We start from the raw sequence: 26,426 nt of genomic DNA, 5'->3' as shown, positions 1-26,426 counted from the left end.
TGATATCCAAGGCTATTGTGATCCTAAAATCTATAGTTAGTTAGTGTATAAGTATATATAGTTTATGTGAGTGTAGGACTATATACATTATATACACACGTGTGAGTGTACAGATAGATCTGTTTACGTGTGTGATACATGTGAGCTGGGTTCATTTGGAGGGGTTATACTTAATGGATATTTGTCTTTTTTTCCAACCCAAATAAACTATGCAACATTGCAGTATGTGTAATCCAGAAATGAAAACTCACCAAATTCACAGGGCTGCTGACATTGCTGTTCATTAAAGCAACAAGGCCATTTACCAAGTCGCTGGGAAAGAATGAAATTTCATTTAGAAACAGTTCAGAGAATTTTTAAATGCAATTAATTACATTTATGATCAAGTTTATAATGGCAATGGGCTAATTCAAAAACATAGCTATATTAAGCAGTGATAATGCTACTTTGCTGTAATTTGGATTGATAACCATGTCCAGAAATCTAGATTTGTGTCAGTGTCTAGAATTGGCTGCCTCAGGTTCTTTGTAAAATTGGTGCACATTTTGAAAAAAAAGTAGTTATATAAATACATAAGTACTGTTGCTTAGCAAGTAGTAGCCGGATTCGGAACCTGGAACGCTTTAAAAAGGAAGTTAGAAAAAAAAGTTAAGATAAAGGGAAGGATTCCTCCACGTAAATCATGTTCTTATTGCATCCATGGGATAGTTAACCAAATCTTTAATGGGCACAGGTAAATACTTAAACACCCCTTTTAATAATGTTCTGTGGGAATTCCTTATAATGCATACTGTGAAAGTTGTCAGTGTTCATGTTACTACTAATTGGAATGCAAAGCGATAACTGGCTGTGTAGTCTACATTTTGTGTGTATATGCGTTTGGCGTAGAGAAAGGAGTAACAAGTCTTGCCACACGAGGTCAGCAAAATCGATGGCAAAATAGAAGTATAAAGCATTAGCCACTGTAGCTTGTGGAATAACGCTTAACAAATTGTCATCAAACTACAATGCTCTGCGGCAATGTTCCAGCATGCTCCAAAAAATATGCTTAGGGGCATTATATTTCACTACACAAATATAGCACACGTTTATCAGCTTAGCGCTACGATTCCTATCCATTGAGTAGATATGCTCCAGCAGCAAGGGGCTAACATTATGGGGGTTATTTATTAAGCTCCAAATTTTTCTATTTGGACTTTTACAGGGGAAAATACAACTTTTTTGGAGAAAAAAACACTTAATGTTTTTGAGATTTATTAAAGTCCGATGGTGTTAAAAGTCAGATGAAAAAAGCACTCCAATTTAGACATGCCGAGAAGTTGTAAAAGTTAATGGCAGACGTCCGTTAACAATTGGAAGATTTTTTGAATTGCGCTGGGTTTTTGAAAAAATGGTAGATTTTGAGCGATTTTACGAAAAAATTGTAGGTTTCCAGCACTAACCACTAAAAAAAAAAAAAAAAAAAAAAAAAATTGTACTGACTTTCTGCACAAGAAAAATTGGTGAAAATTTATTAATAAATAGGGGGGAAAAGTCAGTGCGAATTTGTTCGGAGTGGTTTTTAGAAAAAGGTGAAAACATTTTGGAGTTTGATAAATAACCCCCTATGTGTACAGCGGTACTGCTTTGGGCTAAATAGTATGGTCCTATACTGTATATATATGTATATGCCAAAAAACATCCTATAATAAGCCCATGGCCTTGTGCTTCTATACGATCTCAAAACACCAAGGCTACTTGCATATTTATATAAATTCCACTATGGGCTTTATTATGACTTGTATAACGAGCAAAATTTGTGGTTACCTATAAAATATATCAGAAATAACATTTCCAATTATAAAAATAATTATATCTTACTTATTATAATATAAAAACAGGAAGTCATCATTTAGTTCCACTGAGTGATTTTCTACATCATTGGACTGTGAGGTGACTTCAGAACCCAAATTAGTGCATGGATTTTATCCAGTAAAACAATGTCAGTGCTATAAACATCTGCTCTAAAACACTAAGGGTAATGTCACACTTGGAGATTTGTGAAAATGTAGTCGCCCGGTGACTAATCGCCTCTTGTTTGGGGCGACTAATCTCCCCGAACTGCTTCCTCGTGTCTTCCGCCTGCTACAATGAAAAACCGCCTGCGGCATGGCACTCGTGGTGCTTTGTTTTTCGAAGTCGCCAGAAGTTTCCTAGACTAAATCTCTCCGAATCTCAGTGTGTCCTTACCCTAATGCTTGATGGCAGCCTGCTAGTTAGTCATACATAAAAGTCTCATTAATGCTGCTGAACTGATCAACAATACAGCATTTCAGTTGCAGAGGTGTAATGTTTGTAAAGGACAAGGCAACTGCCAATTTACAATCAAAAATCTTTAGAATGCACATTTTACAAGGCTGCATTAGTGGGAATGAGTAATCACAACTGCAGCACCAGCTTATATCCAAATATAACTTTCTGCTAATGTCTAATTTTTTAAAAATCCTAAGCTTAGCTGCTCTGCAGTTACTCAAAATAAACTAAAAAAAGTGGGGGGAAAAAAAAATCAGACACCCCAACTAACAAGATCAGAAAGAATAAGAATTTGCTGTGGACAAATTGGAATGTATGTATACTCTTGCAAGTGTTGTGAAGTACTGCACAACATACGATATGTACACATCACTCTAGCCTTATAATTTTCAGGGTTTAGTTCTCCCTTAAAGGGAAAATCAATCAAATTTTTTGCATAATTAAAGAAAATAAATGTTAAGCAACGTTTCAGTATGTTAACTAAAACATTTAAATAGTCTTAAATTTATTTAAATGTAATTGAAAGCTGAATTTTAATGCTATTTTCTGCACGGTTGGCTGTAGCAGAAACCAGCTTTCCTCCAACCAATAGGTCAGTTATTGGTTGTCATAAGAGCATTAGAGCATCCAGGTTTTTTTTCTTAGCTCTGTGTAAGGTCAGTGTTGTATACAGCAGTGCCTCTGTACAGGTTTATTATGAAGGATTCAAAATTATACTGACATCCAATTACAGTAAATGGAGTGAAGAATTTGAAAGAAAACTCACCTGACATACTGAAAGGCTCTTGTTTGTTCTCCTGAACCATAGACCTAGAATGAAGAAGAAAGCTGTTAACCTTGCAAGCTACCGGATGGTATGAACTGTCAAAACTTACAACATTTGTTCAATAATGTGACAAAATGGAAGTGACTGATGACGCGGAGGGAGGGGAAAAGGAAGAAAGAGAACTTGGCTCGACACTGGTCATCAACAGCCTGTGCTGTGTAGAGTGTTTTGCAACAGATCAGAAACTGAATGAGTGAATCTTTAAAAGGGAATTAAATGTTTGTATTCGGGATTTCTAATCACTGCAGGTAGTGACAATCTGCTTTTAAAGAGATAATTTACACCATTGAGTGCAATGAATAGTGCTGGGCTACCTACTGTATAATATAAATCATAACAAGTCTATGTATTGCGTTATTTAAGCTACACATGACAAAAATGTTAAGCAAAGCAATTTACAGGTTTGGCCATATAATGGTAATCTAATTATCTTGATCACAAGGTCCAAACACTGAGAAACTTTGGTTTCATTAATTAAACAATAGGCAAGAAAACTCCTGCTCATCTCATTCATGTTGAACAACTGGGTAACTGCACCTTTAAAAACATTTTCTTTTAAATCAGTTGCAATAAGCTGCTGTCACAAACAGTTAACCTAAAACAATTACAGAAAATTACAAAAGTTCTCCGGGGACTGCTTCCTCCGTAAACAACATTTGTTAACAACCTCTGATTGAATATTTAAATTAACTGTAAAAAAAAAGGGCTTCTTTTCAATTAGATGTCTCAGGCAAATTAAATAGGTTTTTGGCAGGCTGAACAGTTTTTAAAAGAAAGCTACTATAATAAACACTTTTCTATTAATACAAACTGTGCATTAAATTGTAAAAAAAAAACAAAACTAAAGTACATGTAAAAACAGTAAACCTACAACAAGCAGATAGCTAAATAACCAATATAAAAACATAAGGGTAAATCGCCTACTGAACATTATGACTAAATTATATGTAATGAACATTCTGGTCACATGATGAACGTTACATGACAGTTGGCACGTCAGTAGCAAAGGGTAAGCAGTAGCATGAAGTCTAAAGGTCTTGCCAGGCAGAAACAGATGAAGGCATCCTGAATGCAAAAATACCATGGCCTAGTGCCTATACCACTATAAGGCATTACAGTTGAAACTATGATGTTCAGGCTTGTAATAATTTTACATCTTGCTTAAAGTGGTTGTTCACCATCCAAACACTTTTTTCAGGTCAGTTGTTTTCAGATTGTTCACCATAAACAAAGACTTTTTTCAATTGGTTTCAGTCTTTTATTTTTTTTTTACCGGTTTCCCCACATTTTTTAAAGTTTAATGTTCCTGTCTCAGTCTGTGTTTCAGTCTGGCAACTCAGTGATCCAGCAGCATTCTAAACTATTACAATTTGCTACATATAGTTGATAAAATTAGTTGATACATTTATCAGCAGTGTCTCTGGAATATTAGCAGCTATTATATCAACTCTAAGGGCAAGGCCAGACGTGGCATTTTTGCTGCGTTTTTACGTTGCGTTTTTAAAAAAGAACAGCCAGGCATAAACACACTAAACACACAAGCTGAAATCTGCCAGAGGACACCAATATTGGCGTTTTTTTAGCAGAATATGGCGTCCAAATTCTCAATGAGTTCACGTTGGGAAAAGAATCCTACGTGCTGAAAAACGCATGTTGACGGTCGCATGTGGTTTCAGTGGCTTATTTACGCCTGGCTGTTCTTTTTTTAAAAACGCAACGTAAAAACGCCACGTCTGGCCTTGCCCTAACAGCTGCCTTCAATGAAACTCAGGGATCCTGCTCAGCAGGGACAAAGACAACAAATGTATCAATTTAGAACAGTTAAAGAGTCGGTGACCCCCCACCCCCCAGAGCTGCTTTAGAAGGTGAAAAATAAAACTTTACACTTCAATAATAGTAAAACAATCAAAAATAGAAGTAATTGGAAAAAGTCTTCATTTCTGTTGAACAATCTGAAACCAACTGAACTGAAAAAAGTGTTTTTGTTTTGAAGGCGAACAACCCCTTTACCATCTGGCCTTCGCTGAACACACAAAGAGCCACTGTACAGCCAATCAGGCTATTTCATTAAAGGGGTGGTTCACCTTTAAGGTAACTTTTAATATAATATAGAAAGGCCAATTCTAAGCAACTTTTCAATTGGTCTTCATTATTTATTTTTAATAACTTTTATCATTATTTGCCTTTTTCTTCTGACTCTTTCCAGCTTTCAAATGGGTGTCACTGACCCCCTCTAAAAAACAAATGCTCTGTAAGGCTACAAATGTATTGTTATTGCTACTTTTTATTGCTCATCTTTCTATTCAGACCCTCCCCTATTAATATTCCAGTCTCTTATTCAAATCAGTGCATGGTTGCTAGGGTAATTTGGATCCTAGCAACCAGTTTGATTAAAATGCAAATTGACAAGCTGCTGAATAAAAAGTTAATAACTCAAAAACCACAAATAATAAAAAATGAAAACCAATTGCAAATTATCTCAGAATATCACACTAGACAGCATACTAAAAGTCATCTCAAAGGTGAACAACCCTTTTAATGACATAGTAATATGGTGCATCATTTTTCAATAAAAGCAGCAGTGAACAGCACAATTAGGGTTCCCCTGGCTGGTAACAATGACACCAATATAATTATTCCTTTGACAATAAAAACAGGTACATTTTCCAGACAGGAGACCTTAACAGTAAATAAGTACAACTAAATGACCCTTTGTATTTATAATTCAATTCTTTCGGTCAAAGCAGACTGATTATTTTTACAATAATTTCAGTTCAAGGGCTTTTTTGCCCCTAAGACAGGTTACAATTATTTATTTTGTAGAAGAGAAAGGGAAATATCTACCCTAGCACTGGTATCTTCATGTAACCCCTTATAAGGGGCAACATAGGTGAATCTGGGTTATTCAACACTAAACATAAAAAAAATATACATACTATGAGTCCAACAGAAGACCAATTATTTAAATGTGGGGTGGGTTATGATATGGGATGGAATACAGAAGATTACTGCTCATATTCATTAACACATTTTGTATTGTGCATGTTTTTCCTTTTTTTTTTTTAACCATGAGCCAAACCAATGACCCGCTAGAAATATGCCTTATGGTAGGAATATGCTCAAGGTGAATGAAGGCTAGCCCTAATTGTAAGGTAATTGAGATATGAATTCTTTGCAAGACAGAGGACAGACAAAATATGCTGGTATAATGGACAATTTATAAATACATTCATAGAACCTTCTACACCAGGAGGTTATGTTTAATATAGGTCATAGGCTAATGTTGAACCACCTGGTAGAAAAATGACTTAGTTTTTGTAACAATCCTAATAATTTATGAATGTTTTATCCTGAACTTGCTGATTTATAATTTAACACAAATTACATCTGTATAATTTGCAAATCTGTTTTTGCCCCCCAAAAAGGTCATTTAGCTGGCTAGGAGCATATAAGCAGATGGCGCTACAGAGAAGCTGTCAAATGAATCTTCCTTATATTCATCCATACTCAGTCCAAGCAGAAGTGCCAAACTGTTATGAAGCTGGGCATCAGTGTGAATTTTATCAGCAATGGGTGAGAAAATGACATACATAGCATGGATACAGGAAAAATGTTTCAGAACAAGAAACACAAATAAAACACTAGTTTGGTCTTTGGTCTAAAATTTGTCTGTTATATGTTCAGTACATAGCCATATTTCATTGTGTTGAAAATGAAAATAATATCACATGACATTGAACGAAGAATTAGAAATAAGAATCCAACTCCATTTCTGCCATTTGTCCAATTTCTGCATTCGATAATTAGGACTTCTTGCCGACTTTTATATTTGTGATTTTTAGTCAAGATTTTTTTTTCCACTAAGGGACTTTATGCCTAAAGCTGGCCATAGACGCAAAGATCTGATTGTACGAATCATTTCCCGACCTGCCACTAACCATTCCGATCAAATAAAGTACGAAAGAACAGATGTTCTGCCCCTGACAGCAATCGTACGAAAGTTATGTCCGACCAAAGCTAGTGACCGTCTCCCACTGAAAATCATACGATATATGCAGAGATATTATTGGCAGCCGACAGAAATCTTTTAACCTGTTCGATCGACCAATCTCCACCAGACGAAAAATGTCGGGACTCTCCATACACGGTCCGAAAATCGTACGAATCCTCGATTCATACGATCAGATCTTTGCGTCTATGGCCAGTTTTAGTGATGTATCCTGCAATCTGTGAGCTTTGTTTTTATTACTGTAGTGTGCACCAATCCCTAAATGCCCAGAAATATTTCCCTTTTTATAGTTTTGCTCAAAGGAAATCTCTATAATTGGAGACATTGAGACCACATGGGGCCCCAATTAATTTGTATGGCCTGTATTTTAAGGGGATGGCACACAAGTATTTTGGGAGTTCCGATGTCCCCATGACATGGGTGGTTAAGATAAATTACTAAATTTGGTGTTAAAAATTGTAATTTGTGTGCATCACAATTTGATGCATACTTTGGCTTGTGTATACATAAGCACACAGCTTAGATGAAACATTATTCATTATATATTTCCTCTATGTTATGAATTGTATTTTTTGTAGTTCCACTTCTCATTATAGAAGTGGAACTACAAGAAAATTCATATAGGTTTAGAAAACGTATGTTGTTCTGGAAACAAATACATAGTTTTACAACAATTCCCCACAGCAAGTACCCTTTAAGCGAAAGACCACAAAATGTAAAAACATGAGCTGAAATTAAGAAAATTAAACAGTCAATGCTGCAATAACATTTTTGTTTATTTCCTATTTCGCAGTCTCCTGCACAGAAGATACCTACCGTTAGTTGTTCACCCTGGAGTGCTTGAAGAATAAAGTTGCTGACAACTCTGCCATCGTTCATATGCATGCGAGGGCCAAAGGTATTAAATATTCGAGCCACTCTAACCTCTACTCCTTCCTGTGAAAAGCAAGGATAAGAATGCATTTAGGCTAATTTGCTATTTCAGCCACAAAATATAATTTTCTGTAAGATACACAGAGTTTTAGATTTCTAAGCCAGAGTTCCCTTGTCCACATTAAATTTTTACAAGAAGCAAACATAAACTGTATGCATAACCCAGATAACAAAGAACAGCCAATGTTTCCACTATAGATATTTAGTTTAGTAACAACAGGCTAAACATTTCAGAATATTATATATTTTATTTCCTGTTTTTTATGTGCAACTGTCTATTAATAAGGACATTTAAAGAATAAATAATGTAAAACTACTTTAGTTGCCATCATGACATTAAAATAAATAAATAAATAAATAAAATGAATTGCTGAGCTAAACATTTTCAGCCTGTATACATCGGCTGGCTTCTGTTATGCGAAGTATATTCAGCTACCTGAGCAACTATGCCCAATGGGAAGGATTTGAAACACTTCACATATTGTAATAAATATGGCAAGAAACATGGTTCTGATAGCTAGCCAATAAACTTTGCTACAAAGACAAACAAGTAATATGCAAACAACAATAAAAGTGTTACCACTGTGCAAAAGTGAAGTTCAGGAGATCACAAGAGCTATGAAACAATGGCTACTTAACATTATGCTTTATTCCTGTTGTAATATACAAGGATGTTTTGCCTCTTTACTTTAGCAGATAAAAGGACGTTGCAGAGGAATCTAGAAGTTATGTTTTATGGCAGATGTGGTGATGCCTCACCCATTAAAGAGACAACAATGATTTCCTGATATTGACCATGCCTTCTGCCATTTAGATCATCTGCATTTACCTGTCACTGCAAAAGCACACCTTAGCATTTTTGGCAGAACTGTGCACAGTGACAGACAAATGTAATTAATGGATTTGGCAAGAGGTAGGGGCAAATTAGATAAAACACGGAAACACTGCTGTACTGAAAATCTTGTGGATTATGTGTTCTAAACTTACTTTCAAAAGGAACCTAGGCAAAAGAGCCTGTAAATATCTTGCAGTGCTTCGCTTCTTTCACTTGCAATGAAAGAAGAGGCTTTTAAAGCATCCTCATCTATTCTGAAGAGTAGATTATGGTAGAAATGGTTACATAGTTACATAGTTAAATTGGGTTGAAAAAAGACAAAGTCCATCAAGTTCAACCCCTCCAAATGAAAACCCAGCATCCATACACACACCCCTCCCTACTTTTAATTAAAATTCTATATACCCATACCTATACTAACTATAGAGCTTAGTATCACAATAGCCTTTGATATTATGTCTGTCCAAAAAATCATCCAAGCCATTCTTAAAGGCATTAACTGAATCAGCCATCACAACATCACCCGGCAGTGCATTCCACAACCTCACTGTCCTGACTGTGAAGAACCCTCTACGTTGCTTCAAATGAAAGTTCTTTTCTTCTAGTCTAAAGGGGTGGCCTCTGGTACGGTGATCCTCTTTATGGGTAAAAGGTCCCCTGCCATTTGTCTATAATGTCCTCTAATGTACTTGTAAAGTGTAATCATGTCCCCTCGCAAGCGCCTTTTTTCCAGAGAAAACAACCCCAACCTTGACAGTCTACCCTCATAATTTAAGTCTTCCGTCCCTCTAACCAATTTAGTTGCACGTCTCTGCAGTCTCTCCAGCTCATTTATAGCCCTCTTAAGGACTGGAGTCCAAAACTGAACTGCATACTCCAGATGAGGCCTTACCAGGGACCTATAAAGAGGCATAATTATGTTTTCATCCCTTGAGTTAATGCCCTTTTTTATGCAAGACAGAACTTTATTTGCTTTAGTAGCCACAGAATGACACTGCCCAGAATTAGACAACGTGTTATCTACAAAGACCCCTAGATCCTTTTCATTTAAGGAAACTCCCAACACACTGCCATTTAGTGTATTTAGTTCCCTATCCAGGTACAAATACTATGTTCCAGGCCAACATTCCTTAATTTAACCAGTAACCTTTTGTGTGGCACTGTATCAAATGCTTTAGCAAAGTCTAAGTAAATCACATCCACTGCCATCCCAGAATCGAGGTCTCTACTTACATTCTCGTAGAAAGAAATTAAGTTAGTCTGGCAAGATCTATTACGCATAAAACCATGCTGGCACAAACTCATAGTATTATGATTTGCTATGAAGTCCAGTATCTTATCCTTTATTAACCCTTCGAAAAGCTTTCCTACCACTGACGTCAGACTAACTGGCCTATAGTTTTGAGGCTGAGAACGGGATCCTTTTTTGAATAGAGGCACCACATTAGCAATTCGCCAGTCTCTCGGCACTATGCCAGATCTCAATGAATCCTGAAAAATTAAGTAAAGAGGTTTGGCAATCACAGAGCTAAGCTCGCTAATTACCCTGGGATGAATACCATCTGGCCCTGGACCTTTGTTAATCTTAACATGTTCAAGTCTCTTTTGAATTTCTTCATGTGTGAACCATGCATCATTAGTTGTATTACTAGAATTGGGACTGTTAAGAAGGAAACCTTCACTTACTGGTTCCTCATTTGTGTAGACAGATGAAAAATATGAGTTCAGAATCTGCGCTTTTATTTTGTTTTCATCAACCAGCTGACCCCCCTCTGATAGTAAGGGTCCCACCCCTTCCTGCTTCATTTTTTTACTATTAACATATTTAAAAAATAATTTTGGATTTTTTTTACTGCTTGCTGCAATATCCTTTTCTATAGCAATTTTAGCTTCTTTGCATGATTTATTGGCCTCCTTGTACCTTATAAATGTTTCGGCTGTACCAGCTAACTTGAAAGCCTTAAAAGCACGTCTTTTCTTACCCACCTCAACACCAACGCTTCTATTGAACCAAAAAGGTTTTGCTTTGCAACGGCGTTCCTTGCTTACAAGTGGAATATACCGACAAGTATATTTGTTAAGCAGCATTTTAAAGACTTCCCATTTTTGTTCTGTGTTTAACCCTGTGAAAAGCATTTCCCACTTAATATGTTGCAGAGATGCCCTTATACTGTCAAAGTTTGCACATCTGAAATTTAGTGTTTTAGTTACTCCCTTATAGAATTGCTTCTGCAACAGAATCTCAAAGGAGACCATGTTATGATCACTATTCCCTAAATGCTCACCCACACAAATGTTAGAGATGAGTTCAGTATTGTTAGTTATTACAAGGTCCAAAAGAGAGTTATTCCTAGTAGGTTCTTGAACGAGCTGGAATAAAAAGTTGTCATTCAGCATATTTACAAACCTGGTTAATATATATATATATATATATATATATATATATATATATATATATATATATATATATATATATATATATATATATATATATATATATATATATATATATATATATATATATATATATATATATATATATATATATATATATATATATATAGACACACACACACAGTGGTGTGAAAAACTATTTGCCCCTTCCTGATTTTTTATTCTTTTGCATGTTTGTCACACTTAAATGTTTCTGCTCATCAAAAACCGTTAACTATTAGTCAAAGATAACATAATTGAACACAAAATGCAGTTTTTAAATGAAGGTTTACGTTATTATGGGATAAAAAAAACTCCAAATCTACATGGGCCTGTGTGAAAAAGTGATTGCCCCCCCTTGTTAAAAAATAACTTAACTGTGGTTTATCACACCTGAGTTCAATTTCTGTACTCACCCCCAGGCCTGATTACTGCCACACCTGTTTCAATCAAGAAATCCCTTAAATAGGAGCTACCTGACACAGAGAAGTAGACCAAAAGCACCTCAAAAGCTAGACATCATGCCAAGATCCAAAGAAATTCAGGAACAAATGAGAACAAAAGTAATTGAGATCTATCAGTCTGGTAAAGGTTATAAAGCCATTTCTAAAGCTAAAGAGGCCACAAAAGACCCCAGGACAACATCTAAAGAACTGCAGGCCTCACTTGCCTCAATTAAGGTCAGTGTTCACGACTCCACCATAAGAAAGAGACTGGGCAAAAATGGCCTGCATGGCAGATTTCCAAGGCGCAAACCACTTTTAAGCAAAAAGAACATTAAGGCTCGTCTCAATTTTGCTAAAAAACATCTCAATGATTGCCAAGACTTTTGGGAAAATACCTTGTGGACCGACGAGACAAAAGTTGAACTTTTTGGAAGGTGCGCGTCCCATTACATGTGGCGTAAAAGTAACACAGCATTTCAGAAAAAGAACATCATACCAACAGTAAAATATGGTGGTGGTAGTGTGATGGTCTGGGGTTGTTTTGCTGCTTCAGGACCTGGAAGACTTGCTGTGATAGATGGAACCATGAATTCTACTGTCTACCAAAAAATCCTGAAGGAGAATGTCCGGCCATCTGTTCGTCAACTCAAGCTGAAGCGATCTTGGGTGCTGCAGCAGGACAATGACCCAAAACACACCAGCAAATCCACCTCTGAACGGCTGAAGAAAAACAAAATGAAGACTTTGGAGTGGCCTAGTCAAAGTCCTGACCTGAATCCTATTGAGATGTTGTGGCATGACCTTAAAAAGGTTCATGCTAGAAAACCCTCAAATAAAGATGAATTACAACAATTCTGCAAAGATGAGTGGGCCAAAATTCCTCCAGAGTGCTGTAAAAGACTCGTTGCAAGTTATCGCAAACGCTTGATTGCAGTTATTGCTGCTAAGGGTGGCCCAACCAGTTATTAGGTTCAATTACTTTTTCACACAGGTTTGGATTTCTTTTCTACCTAAATAATAAAAACCCTCATTTAAAAACTGCATTTTGTGTTTACTTGTGTTATCTTTGACTAATAGTTAAATGTGTTTGATGATCAGAAACATTTTGTGTGACAAACATGCAAAAGAATAAGAAATCAGGAAGGGGGCAAATAGTTTTTCACACCACTGTACATACATACATATATCCCACTGGTGTCTAATAAAAGGCCAGCCAAGTTTGGGAGTTTTACTTTGAAAGCAGCAAGTAAGTTGCGGGTAAAACGTAGTCCCTTTGTAAAATGTATAATGAAGCAATAGAATTCTTAATGAATCAGATGAAAATTGAGTGTAGGACTGGCCAGATATGGGATGACTTTGACGTAGTTGGCCAGTTTAAATATATTGCAATATATGGACAAACAATCCCTGTTTAGTTTAAAGGGTAAGGCATTTTTCAGTAGCAGTATGCACAAAATGTCTCTGTCTTAAATATATTGATAATGGGTTGAGTGCTGAGGACTCTTGTAGTTGACTATATGTATTTTGTGGTCACAGTGCTACGCAATATGTTGGCGCTATATAAATACATGTTAATAATATATAATACACGTGATGCCGGCACTCTCGAAAAGTAGTCCATGTGACTGGGTGCAGAAACCATATATTTATCAATTCTGAGTCCAAAGAGATCCGCACTCACAGGTCTTTTTAAAATTAAAAAATATATTTTATTACAGAGCTAAAGACTGACGTTTCAGCCTCCACTCAGGGCTTTCTCAAAGTAACTAGTTAACACTTAACAAGCATTATATACATGATTTGGCGGGAAAACAACAGTGATGATGACATAAGGTTAGTTAACTATGTAACTAACTATGTAAGGTAAACGTCACACCTAGGCAACTTCCAAAAAGCATGCTACCATTATTACATCCGTTGCTCAAAAAAACAGTTTCTATCACTAAAGTTCCTTATTTTATTTACAGTATAAATAATTAATTCATTTTTGTACAACTAGCAAAGGTTAAAATCTCCAATTAAAAACAGGACACTGAGTAACAATGTTTTAAACATATTATACTTTGTTTCACAAACCGTATTATATATGATACTAAAGTGTCATTCTCGGGGGATGTAATCCATCTTGGTGTTGCTCTTGCTGTCTCTAAACTATATTCTCAACCCCATTCACTGTAGCCGTGTTTGCAATCTAAATAACTCATTATCCTTCCCCACACTGCATGTTGTAAATGTTCGGTTCATCATGTCCCTAATCGCACAAATAACCACTAAGGCCCAGTTAGATTTACATGAATCCCATACTATTAGCCTTGTGAACACTTGTGTGTAATACCATTACATAAATACTATTTAATGAAAATCACTTCACCCCATCAACAGTGTAAATAAAGATCAGAACTAAACATAGCGAGAAAGTGAATCATATTGTGATACAGCGTAAATATCCCACATCATTACTGTGTATACCAAATGCTTAAATACATATAATTAAATCATCGCATCAACTCCCCCTAGTTGTGTGCAGTCCGTGTTGAATCCAATTACCCTCTTAGAGCCGTTGACTGCAAATCATTAAATATATAGCAGATTGCAACAAAATTCCATATTCATATGTCGAATCAAACATTCTCCCACGGGACAGGAATCAGTGCTGGCCACGATATAGTGTCAATGCAGTCCATGCACAGACACACAAGTACAAACTGCCACCAGTCTCCCCGGTTACAACCTCGGGAACCGCACCCCATCCACTTTCTCTAGGCTGTCGGCTAGTGTTAACTCAGAACCTGTTCCTCTCTAGTACGGACTTGCAATTCCCACAGTTCATGCGCCAACTTACCTTCCTTCACATCCTCCAGATATCCTTATAATTTACAAAAGGGGGTACTTTATTCAATATATATGAAGGTAAGGGAAAAATAACAGAATGGCATGATAAAATTGATAATAGGGCAAATGAATTGAGGAGGGTGGGGTCAAGCAACTACTGTATAATCAACAAAGTAGATTAAACTAGGACTGGTAGGGAGGTAAATGGGAATGTAGCAATATATTAAAATTGGAACACTGTGGGAGATATAAAATACAACAGCTTTAGTAGATAAACAGGAATCAAATGTCATTAATGGCTCCTACTCACCAATTGGATGTAAATCACATAACTATATACAACAAAAGGTGGCACAATAGTAAAATGATCTTAGATAAAAATGAGCTTAAATTGAACCCTTACAACTACCAATCCACTGTGGTAACTTTGGGGATAGCAAACATTAACAATTTACAAATAAATGGTTGGTAACATAAGTTTATTAATGATTAAAAGGGGTTGTTCACCTTTTTTCAACTTTTAGTGTGAAGTAGAGAGTGATATTCTGAGACAGTTTGCAATTGTTTGTGGTTTAGGAGTTATTTACAAATACATTTGTTGCCTTACAGAGCATTTGTTTTTTTAAGATGGGGTCAGCGACCCCCATTTATAAGCTGTAAAGAGTCAGAAAAAGGCAAATAACTCACACCATTAAATATAAATTATGAAGACCAACAGAAAAATTGCTAGGAATTGGACATTCTATAACATACTAAAAAGTTACCTCAAAGTTGAACCACCCCTTTAAGATAGTCTTAGCCACAGTTCATTTGTAAACCTCAAAAAACAGGACTGCTTTATTGAAAGACAGACCCTAGCTATAATCTGAAAAACTGAAGGGCAATTATGGCAACTAAGAAGTTGAGAAATGTTTATCAGAGTGGATAGGCTCTGAGAAGGGGATTTTATGCAGAGAAAATGGAAGTAGCAAAAGGACAGGTAGGCTTTAGGTAATGTGAGAGTATGCATGTCTCTTCTTATGCATTTGCACCAAGACCAACAAAGTGCCTACGACTGACGACACAAGTGATTGGAGGCCAGCAGAATGCTCGATTCTGGGCCTGCTTTTATACAGTCCTGGGGAAGCAGGACTGAGATATATATATATGCAAGAAATCCCGGTGTTGCTCGTCTTTTTTTACTATACTTGGAACTTTTTACCGTGCACCCGGGGATCACCCAGAAGCGGAGTGCTGCCCTATCCAAAGTGTGTGTGTACACGCATAACATCCTGACGACTGTCCCAAGTGGATCGAAACGCATCAATGTTCTTGGAAACCCCATAAATAATTCTCTTACATGGCGTGAGTGCTTTTGAAAGATATTTGGTTATAATATAATATATATTCAGAAAAAAAAAAAGACCAGCAACACTGGGATTTTCTATCAGCAAAAAAGTGTTATTGTATGCATAACAGGTTCTGCATACAATAACACTTTTTTGCTGAAAGATAATCCCAGTGTTGCTGGTCTTTTTTTTCTACATAAATATTTATTTACCTTGCACCTGGGTGGTCATTTCAGACTGGGGTGCTGTCCATATAAGATGTAGACTAAATGGAATTGACTATTTAAGGATAGAACCAAGACAGAACTATGGCAAAATATATATCTGGTTCCTATTTTAAACCTCTATATTTCATTTCAATTTTCATTTCATTTTCAATTAATGCTTGTCCTCAACTAACGTTATGAGTGCATCTTGCATTTTTATGTAAAATCTGGAAAAACATACCATTGTGTAATGAAAATTATACAACAGTGGGAACACAGAAAAAAACACTGTAAAAGTTGGGTATGTAAAAGTGTGGTTTCACTATAAAACATCCCAATAGGTATATGCCCTCAATGAAATAATACATCTATCATTGATTCAGTCATTGCTGTCCTTGATAAAGTTGGGTATACCAATAAACCTACAATACAAGGAAACCACAATTAAATTTTTTATGTTACAAAAAAGAATTGAGACATGTGACAGCTAAATATTTTTAGCAGTACTGTTCCTATGCAAAGTATGCAGAAGTATTACATATTCACACATATGCTTGTTAGACAAGCCATCTGTCGCCCTTTTATTGCCAAGAAAAAAAAAGGTTGTTCTGAGAAATTATATTTATCTTAGGAAAGAAGATGTGCGTGAAATATATTTTAAGTCCTGCATCTACGGTTTTATGTCTAATGGTGCTGATAATGGATTCAGTCATTATCTTTTTATTGGTTCAGTAATCATCTCTATTGATAAATACTTTGTTTTGCTAAAGCTGTGAATGAAAACAGATATTAATCTAAGGACAAATATAAAAGCTTAAACAACAATCAGTGTGCACTATAGTCAAGAAAGAACATTTTCTTTGGGAAAAAAAATATACAGTGTTACAAATGGGAGATGTTTAGGTGTTGAGCAAGTGAAAAAGGGAAAGACTTGTGGTGCTAGATAGTAAGTAATTTGACCTCCATTTAAAATCCTTTAGAGACCTATAATATCATCTTGCATTGATAATTCTATAAAGCACTCTGTATAGAGTTCATCCCATTTAGAGCTTAGAACCCATGTGTGTTGTCTGGGTTAACCTTGGAAAAAGGATAAAACAGAGGAATGATCATTTAGAAATAATTTGTTTTATTCCCTGCACGGATTAGAATACTCACCACTAGTATGCCATATAAATCCCAATACAACAATAAGTGTAAAAAAACACACAACAGTGGCATAAAATTACCACTTTGAATATGGTGTACATGCTATGAGTGTGGATTTCTCTTTGAGCTATGCCATAATGCTTGTTAACTGGCAACATGTTGCACAGCATAGACTCAAAAGCATTATAGCATCAATTATTTCTACTTTTGTGTAGGAAAGAAACCGGTTATGCCAGTAAAGTACAAAATCTTTAACAGGGGTGATTATTGCCCCTCTGCCATCCTGAGTGGCTTTTTGCAACCCCTGGTAACTTGTGGGGCACTACTGCCTGGGGAGAATTTCTCAACTTGCCCTCATTTGTGCAGTGCCTCTGATCTTTAAAAGGTAATCTCGACCCAAAAAATTACTTTTTTTTTGCACCCCCACATGGGGGTTTGCAACAGTGGCAGGAATGCACAGGCCAACTAGGGTGAGAATATGTTTGACACATATTTCCTGTATGTCTTCTCTTAGTAAAAATTTAATGAGCTAAGGGAGCCCTGACCAAAGGTTTAATGTTCAAAAGAGCATTGAAGTAAGTTTAACGTTCAAGTGAGGCTTGAACTGAAAAAAAAGTTTGACAAGCACTGCTCTACAGGGAGCCAAATCCTCAATTTCACAGGATTTAATAGCTTCCAACAATTACCTACTTCATTATTTCTCAATTAAATTTTCTGTTTTTAGAATCTAACGCAGACATGTCTAAAAAGGGGATTGGTACTGGCAAATATTTGAATACTGATTTGTACAAGAGGCTATATAGTATGAATGATGTTGTTCCATTGGTTCAGGATGATGGGCCAAACAATCAGAACAGCTGTGGCTCCTTTTCATTTTCTCATTTGCCGATACACCATTCGCTGACCATCAAGTTTATAATCCAAGTCAAACCTAATCAGCACAAATAAGTTAATACAATATAGATAAGGACTTCCCTTGTAGCTCTCACTGTGATTGGTTCATCACACAGGTAGTCAGGTATCGCCACACTTCCTTGACTTCACAAATCACAATATATCACTCTGGAGAACCATTTCTGCCAAACTGCGATACTTTTTGATTGCACTACATGTTTCGGATCCAAAGATCCTTCCTCAGGTGCTTGTGTTAACCTAATCAGAACACTTTGCTATAGCACTGCTATGGACCATATAAGCAATTCAAGTTAGGAGCACACAATATATACATACCCAAAGACAGTGTTGCACCATACTATAGTCTTGGGAGCTTAAATAAAATTTATAGATTTATTTTTTTAAGTATCTATGTATAGGCATTAAATGTTTTCTCCAGAAAATAATATACAGCTTGCTATCACCCCATGTGAAATGGCATCAGCCTTTCACTGTGCACAGTGTGTGGAGTTTGGTCAGAAAATGCAAAAAAAAAGTGTGCATCTGTGTGCAATCTACCCCAAGTGGGGCAGTAGCATATATTATATTGATCATTTATGAACAATGGGCTAATCTGCACACACCTAGGCAAAAACTCATAGCAATCAATCAGATATTAGTCTATTCAGCCATCTGAAGGTAAACCGATAAAATCAATCATTTGATGGGTTGCCATAGGTTACTGCCCGGGTGAAAATTTGCTCAGTGTTCATAAGGTAGTCAAGTGTGAAGCATTAGCCTACATTTGCAAATGTGACAATGGGAGGGTAAACAGAAATTACACTGTATACACACACACACAGAATTCAAATGGCTACACACTACAACACACCTGCTTCATGTAAGCATAGCACATTGTTTCCGCCACTCTCTTCCCCTCGTCGTAACAGGCTCGTGGACCTATAGGATTCACATGTCCCCAATATTCTTCACTTTGAGGATGCACTTCAGGATCTAAGTAAATACAGCAGTTTTACATTACATTAGAACTTCCAAGAAATAAAATAGAAAGCACACAATAGGAGCATAACTTATCTCCAAAACTGCATTTATACACAAGAGGTGCCTACAGTTTGTCTAAACAGAGGTGCCTAAAAAGTAGTATGTGTCCTCTAAAGAACTACTGTATAAACCATAAAGAAGATGTACTGGTTTTTTTTTGCAGCATGTTTCTAAGCTTTTGTGTTTAGCAATCTTTTTTCCTACCACATCTTGCCCACTATATATATTGAAGTATAAATTGATGGACTGCCCCCAAAGAGGGTTCAAATAAAAACCATCACATGTTCTAGAAATGGTGCCAGATTTTCAAATGCAAAGTGAGAGGGAAGAAAAATCTCATCTACAATCTTTATAGGCAATTTCAAAGTCCTTTACATCAGTCTTCTGGGGACTTCACACTAGTGATGTGTTGCACCCGGCATAGAAAAGCGTGCCTCCAATCCGCACCCACTCGCACCCAACTTCCGCCTTCCTTTTATAGACCCGCGCCAATGAAATCACAAAAGGCAGGCCCTTATAAAACCGGAAGCCAGAACCTGCAGTGTAAGGTCGCAAGAGGGGAGAGCAGGCAGAAGAGCTCAACCCACCTGCGACCCACAAATGGGGCTGCGAGGTCGACCTACACCTGCCACGACCGACGGGTATCTGGTCAGCCTGCACATCACGACTTCACACTATTGTTCTCACAATGGTATGAAAAGTGTAGGCTGTTCATTTAAACTTAACAACTCTCTCATCTCCAACTGGAATAAAATCTACATCTTCCATGGCTGTGCATTAGGATGTAGACCTTTATAAAATAACTTCAGAAATTCAACAAATGTTGATTCCTGCATCAGTCAATTTAATAGTGGTATCAGCCCACCAGGAGAACTTGAAATGCAAGGCCCCAAACAAACAGCAACTGAAAGTTACAGCAGTAAAGGCCTGGCAGAGCATTAAAAAGGAGGAAACCCAGAATCTGTTGATGTCCATGAGTTCAAGACTTCAGGCTGTCTGACTATGAAGATTTTCATTCATCCAGGTCATAGTATATCTAGTATACGTCAATCTAAAAACAACTGGACTTGCTGAGTAATCAATGAAGACGTTTCACTACTCATCCGAGCAGCTTCTTCAGTTCAACTGACTGGTGTGGGAAGTTCTCGGCAAATAAACTCTTCCACTAATCCATTTACAATGGCACATTGTAACTCTTCAAAGAGGTGACATCTGAAGAAACTCACAGAGGTGTTGATTCTGTGTAGTTGTGATAGGATTATCCAATGTGTCATGCAACTCCTAGATACAGGTGTTACTTGTGAGAGTTGCATGAATGGATGTGTGAAGTGTTCTGAATCCGCCGGGGTACAGATGTTAGAACAGCATTGTATTTCAGGCTGTCATTGCAAGAAAAGGGTTTTTAACCAAGTATTAGAAATGAACATTTTATTTTCAGTTTTTTAATTTGTCTAATTACTTCCCCTGAAATGAAGTGACTGTGTTAAAAAAGGCTTTAGTTCCTCACATTTTTATGCAATCTTTGCATTTCAACTTCATCTAAGTTGTTTCATTTAAAATTCATTGTGGTAATGTACAGAACCAAAATTAGAAAAAAGTTGTCTCTTTCCAAAGATTTATGGGCCTAACTGTATGAAACATTGTTCTACAATGGACAAAGTAAAATGGATAAAGTACTGTATGTAACGCTCCCCCCACCCCCATGGCTTTGGGCTTCCCTAGGTGACCAACTCCACAGTTTGGGAACCACTAATGTAGACGCGGCCTGGGATCACCAGAAGATCTTCTAGTCCTCTGACAGGATAAGGTGACCATTGTTTAGTCTGGGAATGTGTGGCCTAAAGAGAAGCACTATCCACAGAAATGAGTAGAAAAGTTAATTTCACAATGAGTATTGCACTCAACAAGTCACACCAGTGTCACCCATATATCATCATTTATTTATACAAACACTACTTGGCTAGAGGTATCCAACCCTTCCAAACAATCTAACATCATATAAAATAGTTTTTGGTTGGAATGCTTATGGCTGAATTACTATGTTCGGAGGCAACGTCAGCTGTATGTCTAGGATTTTTTTTTCTTTATAGGCGATCAGAAACAAACAAACAAAGAAACCCAACATCCATCATGTGCAATGCCGAGCCTCAGCTGGAGTACAGTCAAGGTGACCACCATTAGATATCATCTGGCATAAATAGCATTTTACCCTCTGGCAGTCAGGCAAAAAAATGTGTAGGTTTGGAAGAAGACAGGAAAACTACTACCTGCCTGAATGCATAATGCAAGCATGTTTGGTAGAGGGGGAATATTAGTTTGGGCTAGGGCACATGGTTCTATTACAACCTTAAGGCTGCAGAATACAACTTTATTGTCGACCATTCAACATTGGCTAGTTTCTGGCAACAGTTTGAAGAAGGCTATTTCCTACTTTAGCATAAAAATGCCCCAATTCAAGTAAGGTAGATACAAAATGGGTTTGCCAATGTGGACGTGGAAGTACTTGACTGACCTGTCTCCAGCAAGATTGTTGAAAGGCTGTTGTTAAAGGGGACCCGTCACCCCAAAAAATTATTCAAAATCCTATTTTATCACATTAGTCAAGCAAAATGAACTTTAATTATACCTATATAGATTATTTGAATCTTGTTTCCTTCAGTCTGGGAATTCATAATTATAGCAAGCAGGCAGCAGCCATTTTGTGGACACTGTTATTAAGAAAAGTTTAGTATCATCTCAGAATCGTGTTTGTGCGCCAGAATGGGGAACCTGAGATTTTTAAATGAGCTTACAACAGCTATGAATGCTTTAATAAAAAATATAAATTGGATTTCATGTTCAATTTGAAAAGGACTTTTATTATACAGATTGTTGTGTCTGGGTGACAGGTCCACTTTAAAGCTGCTAAAGAAGGGCCAACCAGCTAAGATTTCAAGTTCCATACTTTGATTAATAAGAAATCTAGGAATATAAAGCACAAACCTCCATAGACTTCTGAAGTAGAGGCCAGGAGTAGCCGAGCACCAACACGCTTTGCCAAGCCTGGAAAGAGAAGAGTAAAGTTATTTTTATTGCCATATCAAATATAAAACACACTATCAGAAAAATAGTAAGTAAGTAAAGTAAATCTCTCAAAGAAAGACATCTGGATCAGCTGAAGAATACAGATAAAACATATTTTGGTTATCTAACATGGCAAGATTAATACTAACTAAGAAATATTTATTTTGTTTTGTTTTCTGTAGAAGCGTGCCAAATATTTCATTAGAAATAATGAAATAGACTTCAGACAAGCAGATGCTTTATATCTTCCACGCAATAGCCTGAAAGGGACATGCATGTGTCAAACTTGTTCACCTTTCAAACATTTTTTCAGTTCCGTTGTTTCAGACAGTACATTGAGAATTGAATTTTCAGTTGCTTGCTATTAATAAAACTAATTACGTTTTTGACTAACATTAAAGGTATTATAAAAACAAAAGCTTTATAATACTTTATTGTAGTCAGCAGATATAACCTTGCTTTTATAATCAAAAGCAATTTATTTTGCAAGTTTATAATGTGAACTCACCCAACATGTTAAGTGTTCCAATGGTGTTGGTCTTAAGGGTCTTGATAGGGTTATACATGTAATTTGGAGGAGAAGCAGGAGAAGCCAAATGATATATCTGGTCAACTAGGAAAAAAAAAAAAGTTGTAGAATTCTGAAATATTTTTAAAATATTCACAGAGCATTTAGAATTCACATTTATGCAAAGAGCATAATAGACCTTTTATTTGTACAAGATATAGAGTACACCGAGTTTTTCACAATCATTGCAAAATATTCAGCAATAATATTAGAAAAGCAAAAAAAAAAAAAACACCCCCAAAACTAAAGCTGGTCATACATGGGTAGATTTAGATCACAAGAATGATCCTATTGACTTAATGATAATATGAATGAATGATTCACCCAAAAAAATATGTGAGGAGCCTTTGGGTTGTATCTTTGTCCTGTAGGCTGCAAAATTTCCCTTTGTTTACTTTTGCAAATGGGATGCGCAGTGAACTTTTTTTTTTTTTTTTTTAAGGTAGAAATTTTTACATTTTATTTATGAACAACATATAATAACAGAACTACATTTGTCAGGTTTGCAAAGGTACTTATACAGAGCCAGAAATAGATCACTACATGAACTTCTAGTTTGCATCCAGCATTTCAGTATAGTCTTACAGCTTTTTAAAAGTCAGGGAAACATTTGATTTCTTGACCACTATGGGTTAGTCAGTAGCATAAGGAGGGCATTACACGATAGTGCAGCCGTGCATACACTTTTGGTATCACAGCATCTAGGACCCCAAAAAGACAAGTAATGGGTGAGACTACTCTTGGGTGCAAAAGGAGTTAACTTGGGAACAAGCCCAAATTAAATGATAGAAGTCTGCACTCAATTCCCCACATCTAGTACATTTGTCATTTAGAGTGCGTTCCATATGTTTAAGTCTGACTGGGGTTATATAGAGATGGTTGTAGGATTTGTATTGCACTAACTTGTCCCTGGCAGATATTAAGCAGTTGTATGCATGGTCACTGCTTCCTCACACTTGCCTTGAGTGAGTACAGGAATGATGGTGACCCACCAGTGGAGTAACTACAGAGGAAGCAGACCCTGTGGCTGCAGGGTGCCCAGGAAGTATAGGGACCCATGAGGCCCTAATTCATATACAATTTCAATAAATATCGTTAAAACAGGTCAATCTCTAGACATTTTGCAGGGCCCAGTAATTTTTAGTTATGCCACTGTGACCCATTCATAAGCGGAATAAAATGGTTTGGGTCCACGTAATAAGATTCTGTAGAGTAGATTCTAATACTAGTTTGCCAGAAGAAGAGGCACACAGCATATTGAAGTAGAGCATATTGAAGTAGGGAGTGTGAGAGGGAGGAAAGCATGGGATAAGAGGAATATATTTACCTAGATTTGGTGAATGGTGACTTAAGTATTTAAATTGCTGCACCCATAGCAGCGGGAAAAGGACAGATTTACCCCCATTAATGTGGAGCCCTGAGAAATGGCCAAATTGATCTATCAATTGAAATAAAGCAGGTAAGAGAATCATTTGAATCTGCAAGGTAAATTAAGATATCATCAGCAAAGTAAGAAAATTTTCCTGTATTGTGCCAAAGGTAAGACCCTCAATTTTTAGAGAGTTTCTCTAAAACTTGCCAATGCAATGTTGGAGCAGTTGTCTACAATAAGTAAACTATATTGGGCTAGATTCAATTCTGTGGGAAAAACGTTATCACATAAAAACTCATGGACGAGATTCAATTTGAGAGGCCATTCAAGTCAGAAAAACTTCTCATGGTTTATCACAAAAAACTGGAACTGAATTAGGAGAAAAGCTTTTTTTCAATTAATTGAATATGGCTCTTCAGTAACATTCACATTTTTTGGTTAATAATAAAAAGGGTGATCCTCCATTTTTGTATGTGTATTTTATAAGCTATATTGACAATCTCAGATATATTAATAGATTGCATAACTAACTGATAACACAATTTAAATAGGTCTCAAAAACAAAAACAATTGTGAAAGTTGAACTTACAGGGGAACTGCACAAAAAAAAACCAAAAAAGCCTTTTTGCATAATGAAACAAATGTAATCTTAAGAAATGTTGTAAAAATAAAATGTATTTAAAAATTTAAATGGTTTCAACATTATTGAAACAATATTGAAAGGCCATTGCAACGGAAAGTAGATTTCAGCCAGTCCCACAGTAACAGATAACGTAGGCCTTGGAATTTGTAATCACTTCTGCGGCATTGTGCACTGCATAGTTATATTTACAGATGATTTTGATACGTTTTCTTTTGCAGGAACTTCATATAGTCCATACAGAATTTTGCTGAGGGATGCTGTGATCATTTAGATATAAGTTTAAAAGAAAAGACATCCTAAAGTAAAAAAAGAAAGTAAAATCTGCCCAAAAGACACAATTGAATTGCATAGATAAAAACAGAATCTTGAATTGCACACTAGTCCAACACAAGGGATATCCCATAATCTTGTAAATGTGAGGTGTATAAAAAGCTCAAATGTTTCCATAACAGAAATGATGGCATGCTTCCAACTTACCTTCAATGTAAAGTGGCTCAACAACATCATGATTAATAAGTTCAAAATTTTCATGCCCAATCCAGTGTTCCACATTTCTTTTTCTGCCCGTAAAAAAATTGTCCACAACAGTAACCTCATGCCCATCCATCATTAGCTTGTCAGTAAGATGAGAGCCCACGAAGCCTGCACCACCAGTTATCTACATTTAGACAAAATACATAAAACATTTTAAGCTATACCAAAAAAATATTTACAACTAGAAAACATCATAAATGCCTAAGAATGTTCACTGTTTGTTAAGGTATTTAATAAGGGGAAAATAAAAGGCAATAAGGGCAAGTACTTTTTACTTTCCTGGGTAACACTGTAAAAATCTTCATGAACTATAAATTTCACATACAAGATCTTTAACTTATGGTACACTGGATTCCCATTTTAGGAATGAGCCTAAAATATATAAATTAACAGTTCCTTCATTCAGCAAAGCTTTTAAAGGAGAACTAAAAATGTTGCACATTATGTTCTGGGTTTCTATACCAGCCCACGGCAACCCCAGCCCTTGAGCAAAGAAGATCAGTGCCTCAAAAGTTATTCTCAACAGCTGTTCAAAACACACGGAGCATATGCATGTCGCAGATACCAAAATTCAGTTTGGAAAACTACTGTGACAACTCTGAAGGCCTGAATCATTTCTACTATAGAGATGCTGAACCTTTAGGCTGGTTAAATAAGTTCAAAATATAGCATTTCTAGCCATATTTTATTTTAGTGTTTAGTTCTCCTTTAATAGTATACTTGCAAAACCTTGATAAAATGCAAACAAAGGCTGCTATATATTTATGTACTATTGTACATGCTATCAAGGTGCACACACAGAACACTTTAAAATACACATGGACAATCCAAGTTAGTGGGTAATAATTCAATGATTTAAATGTACCACTATATACAAAATTAAAAGAGCACTTTTTAAGATCACATGAATATAATATTGCCCTAATCTGTTCTAATTCTCAAAACTCTAAAATTGAAAGGAATCAATACTTCTCTTGTTCTTTTTAGGTGTCTAGCATTAAAATCCATACAGTACAGAAAAA

The 26,426-nt window shown here is 36.3% G+C and overlaps 1 protein-coding gene across 1 annotated transcript in view; it reads right to left on the bottom strand.

The window, feature by feature from the left end:
- The window catches only part of uxs1.S (UDP-glucuronate decarboxylase 1 S homeolog), a 40,662-nt gene that overhangs the window by 3,262 nt on the left and 10,974 nt on the right, over nt 1–26,426 (bottom strand). Inside the window, exons 6-12 of the mRNA XM_018249754.2 lie at nt 25,348–25,528; nt 22,796–22,900; nt 22,207–22,266; nt 19,055–19,176; nt 7,944–8,063; nt 3,059–3,102; nt 252–312 (exon numbers count right to left, since the gene is read on the bottom strand). Of these exons, the coding sequence (XP_018105243.1) occupies nt 252–312; nt 3,059–3,102; nt 7,944–8,063; nt 19,055–19,176; nt 22,207–22,266; nt 22,796–22,900; nt 25,348–25,528 (693 nt within the window). The remainder of the gene's footprint in view (nt 1–251; nt 313–3,058; nt 3,103–7,943; nt 8,064–19,054; nt 19,177–22,206; nt 22,267–22,795; nt 22,901–25,347; nt 25,529–26,426) is intronic.

The sequence above is a fragment of the Xenopus laevis genome, chromosome 2S, assembly GCF_017654675.1.
Source record: "Xenopus laevis strain J_2021 chromosome 2S, Xenopus_laevis_v10.1, whole genome shotgun sequence".
NCBI lineage: Eukaryota > Metazoa > Chordata > Amphibia > Anura > Pipidae > Xenopus > Xenopus laevis.
Note: the sequence above shows the minus strand (reverse complement) of the source record. Positions and strands in the feature narration are given on the sequence as shown.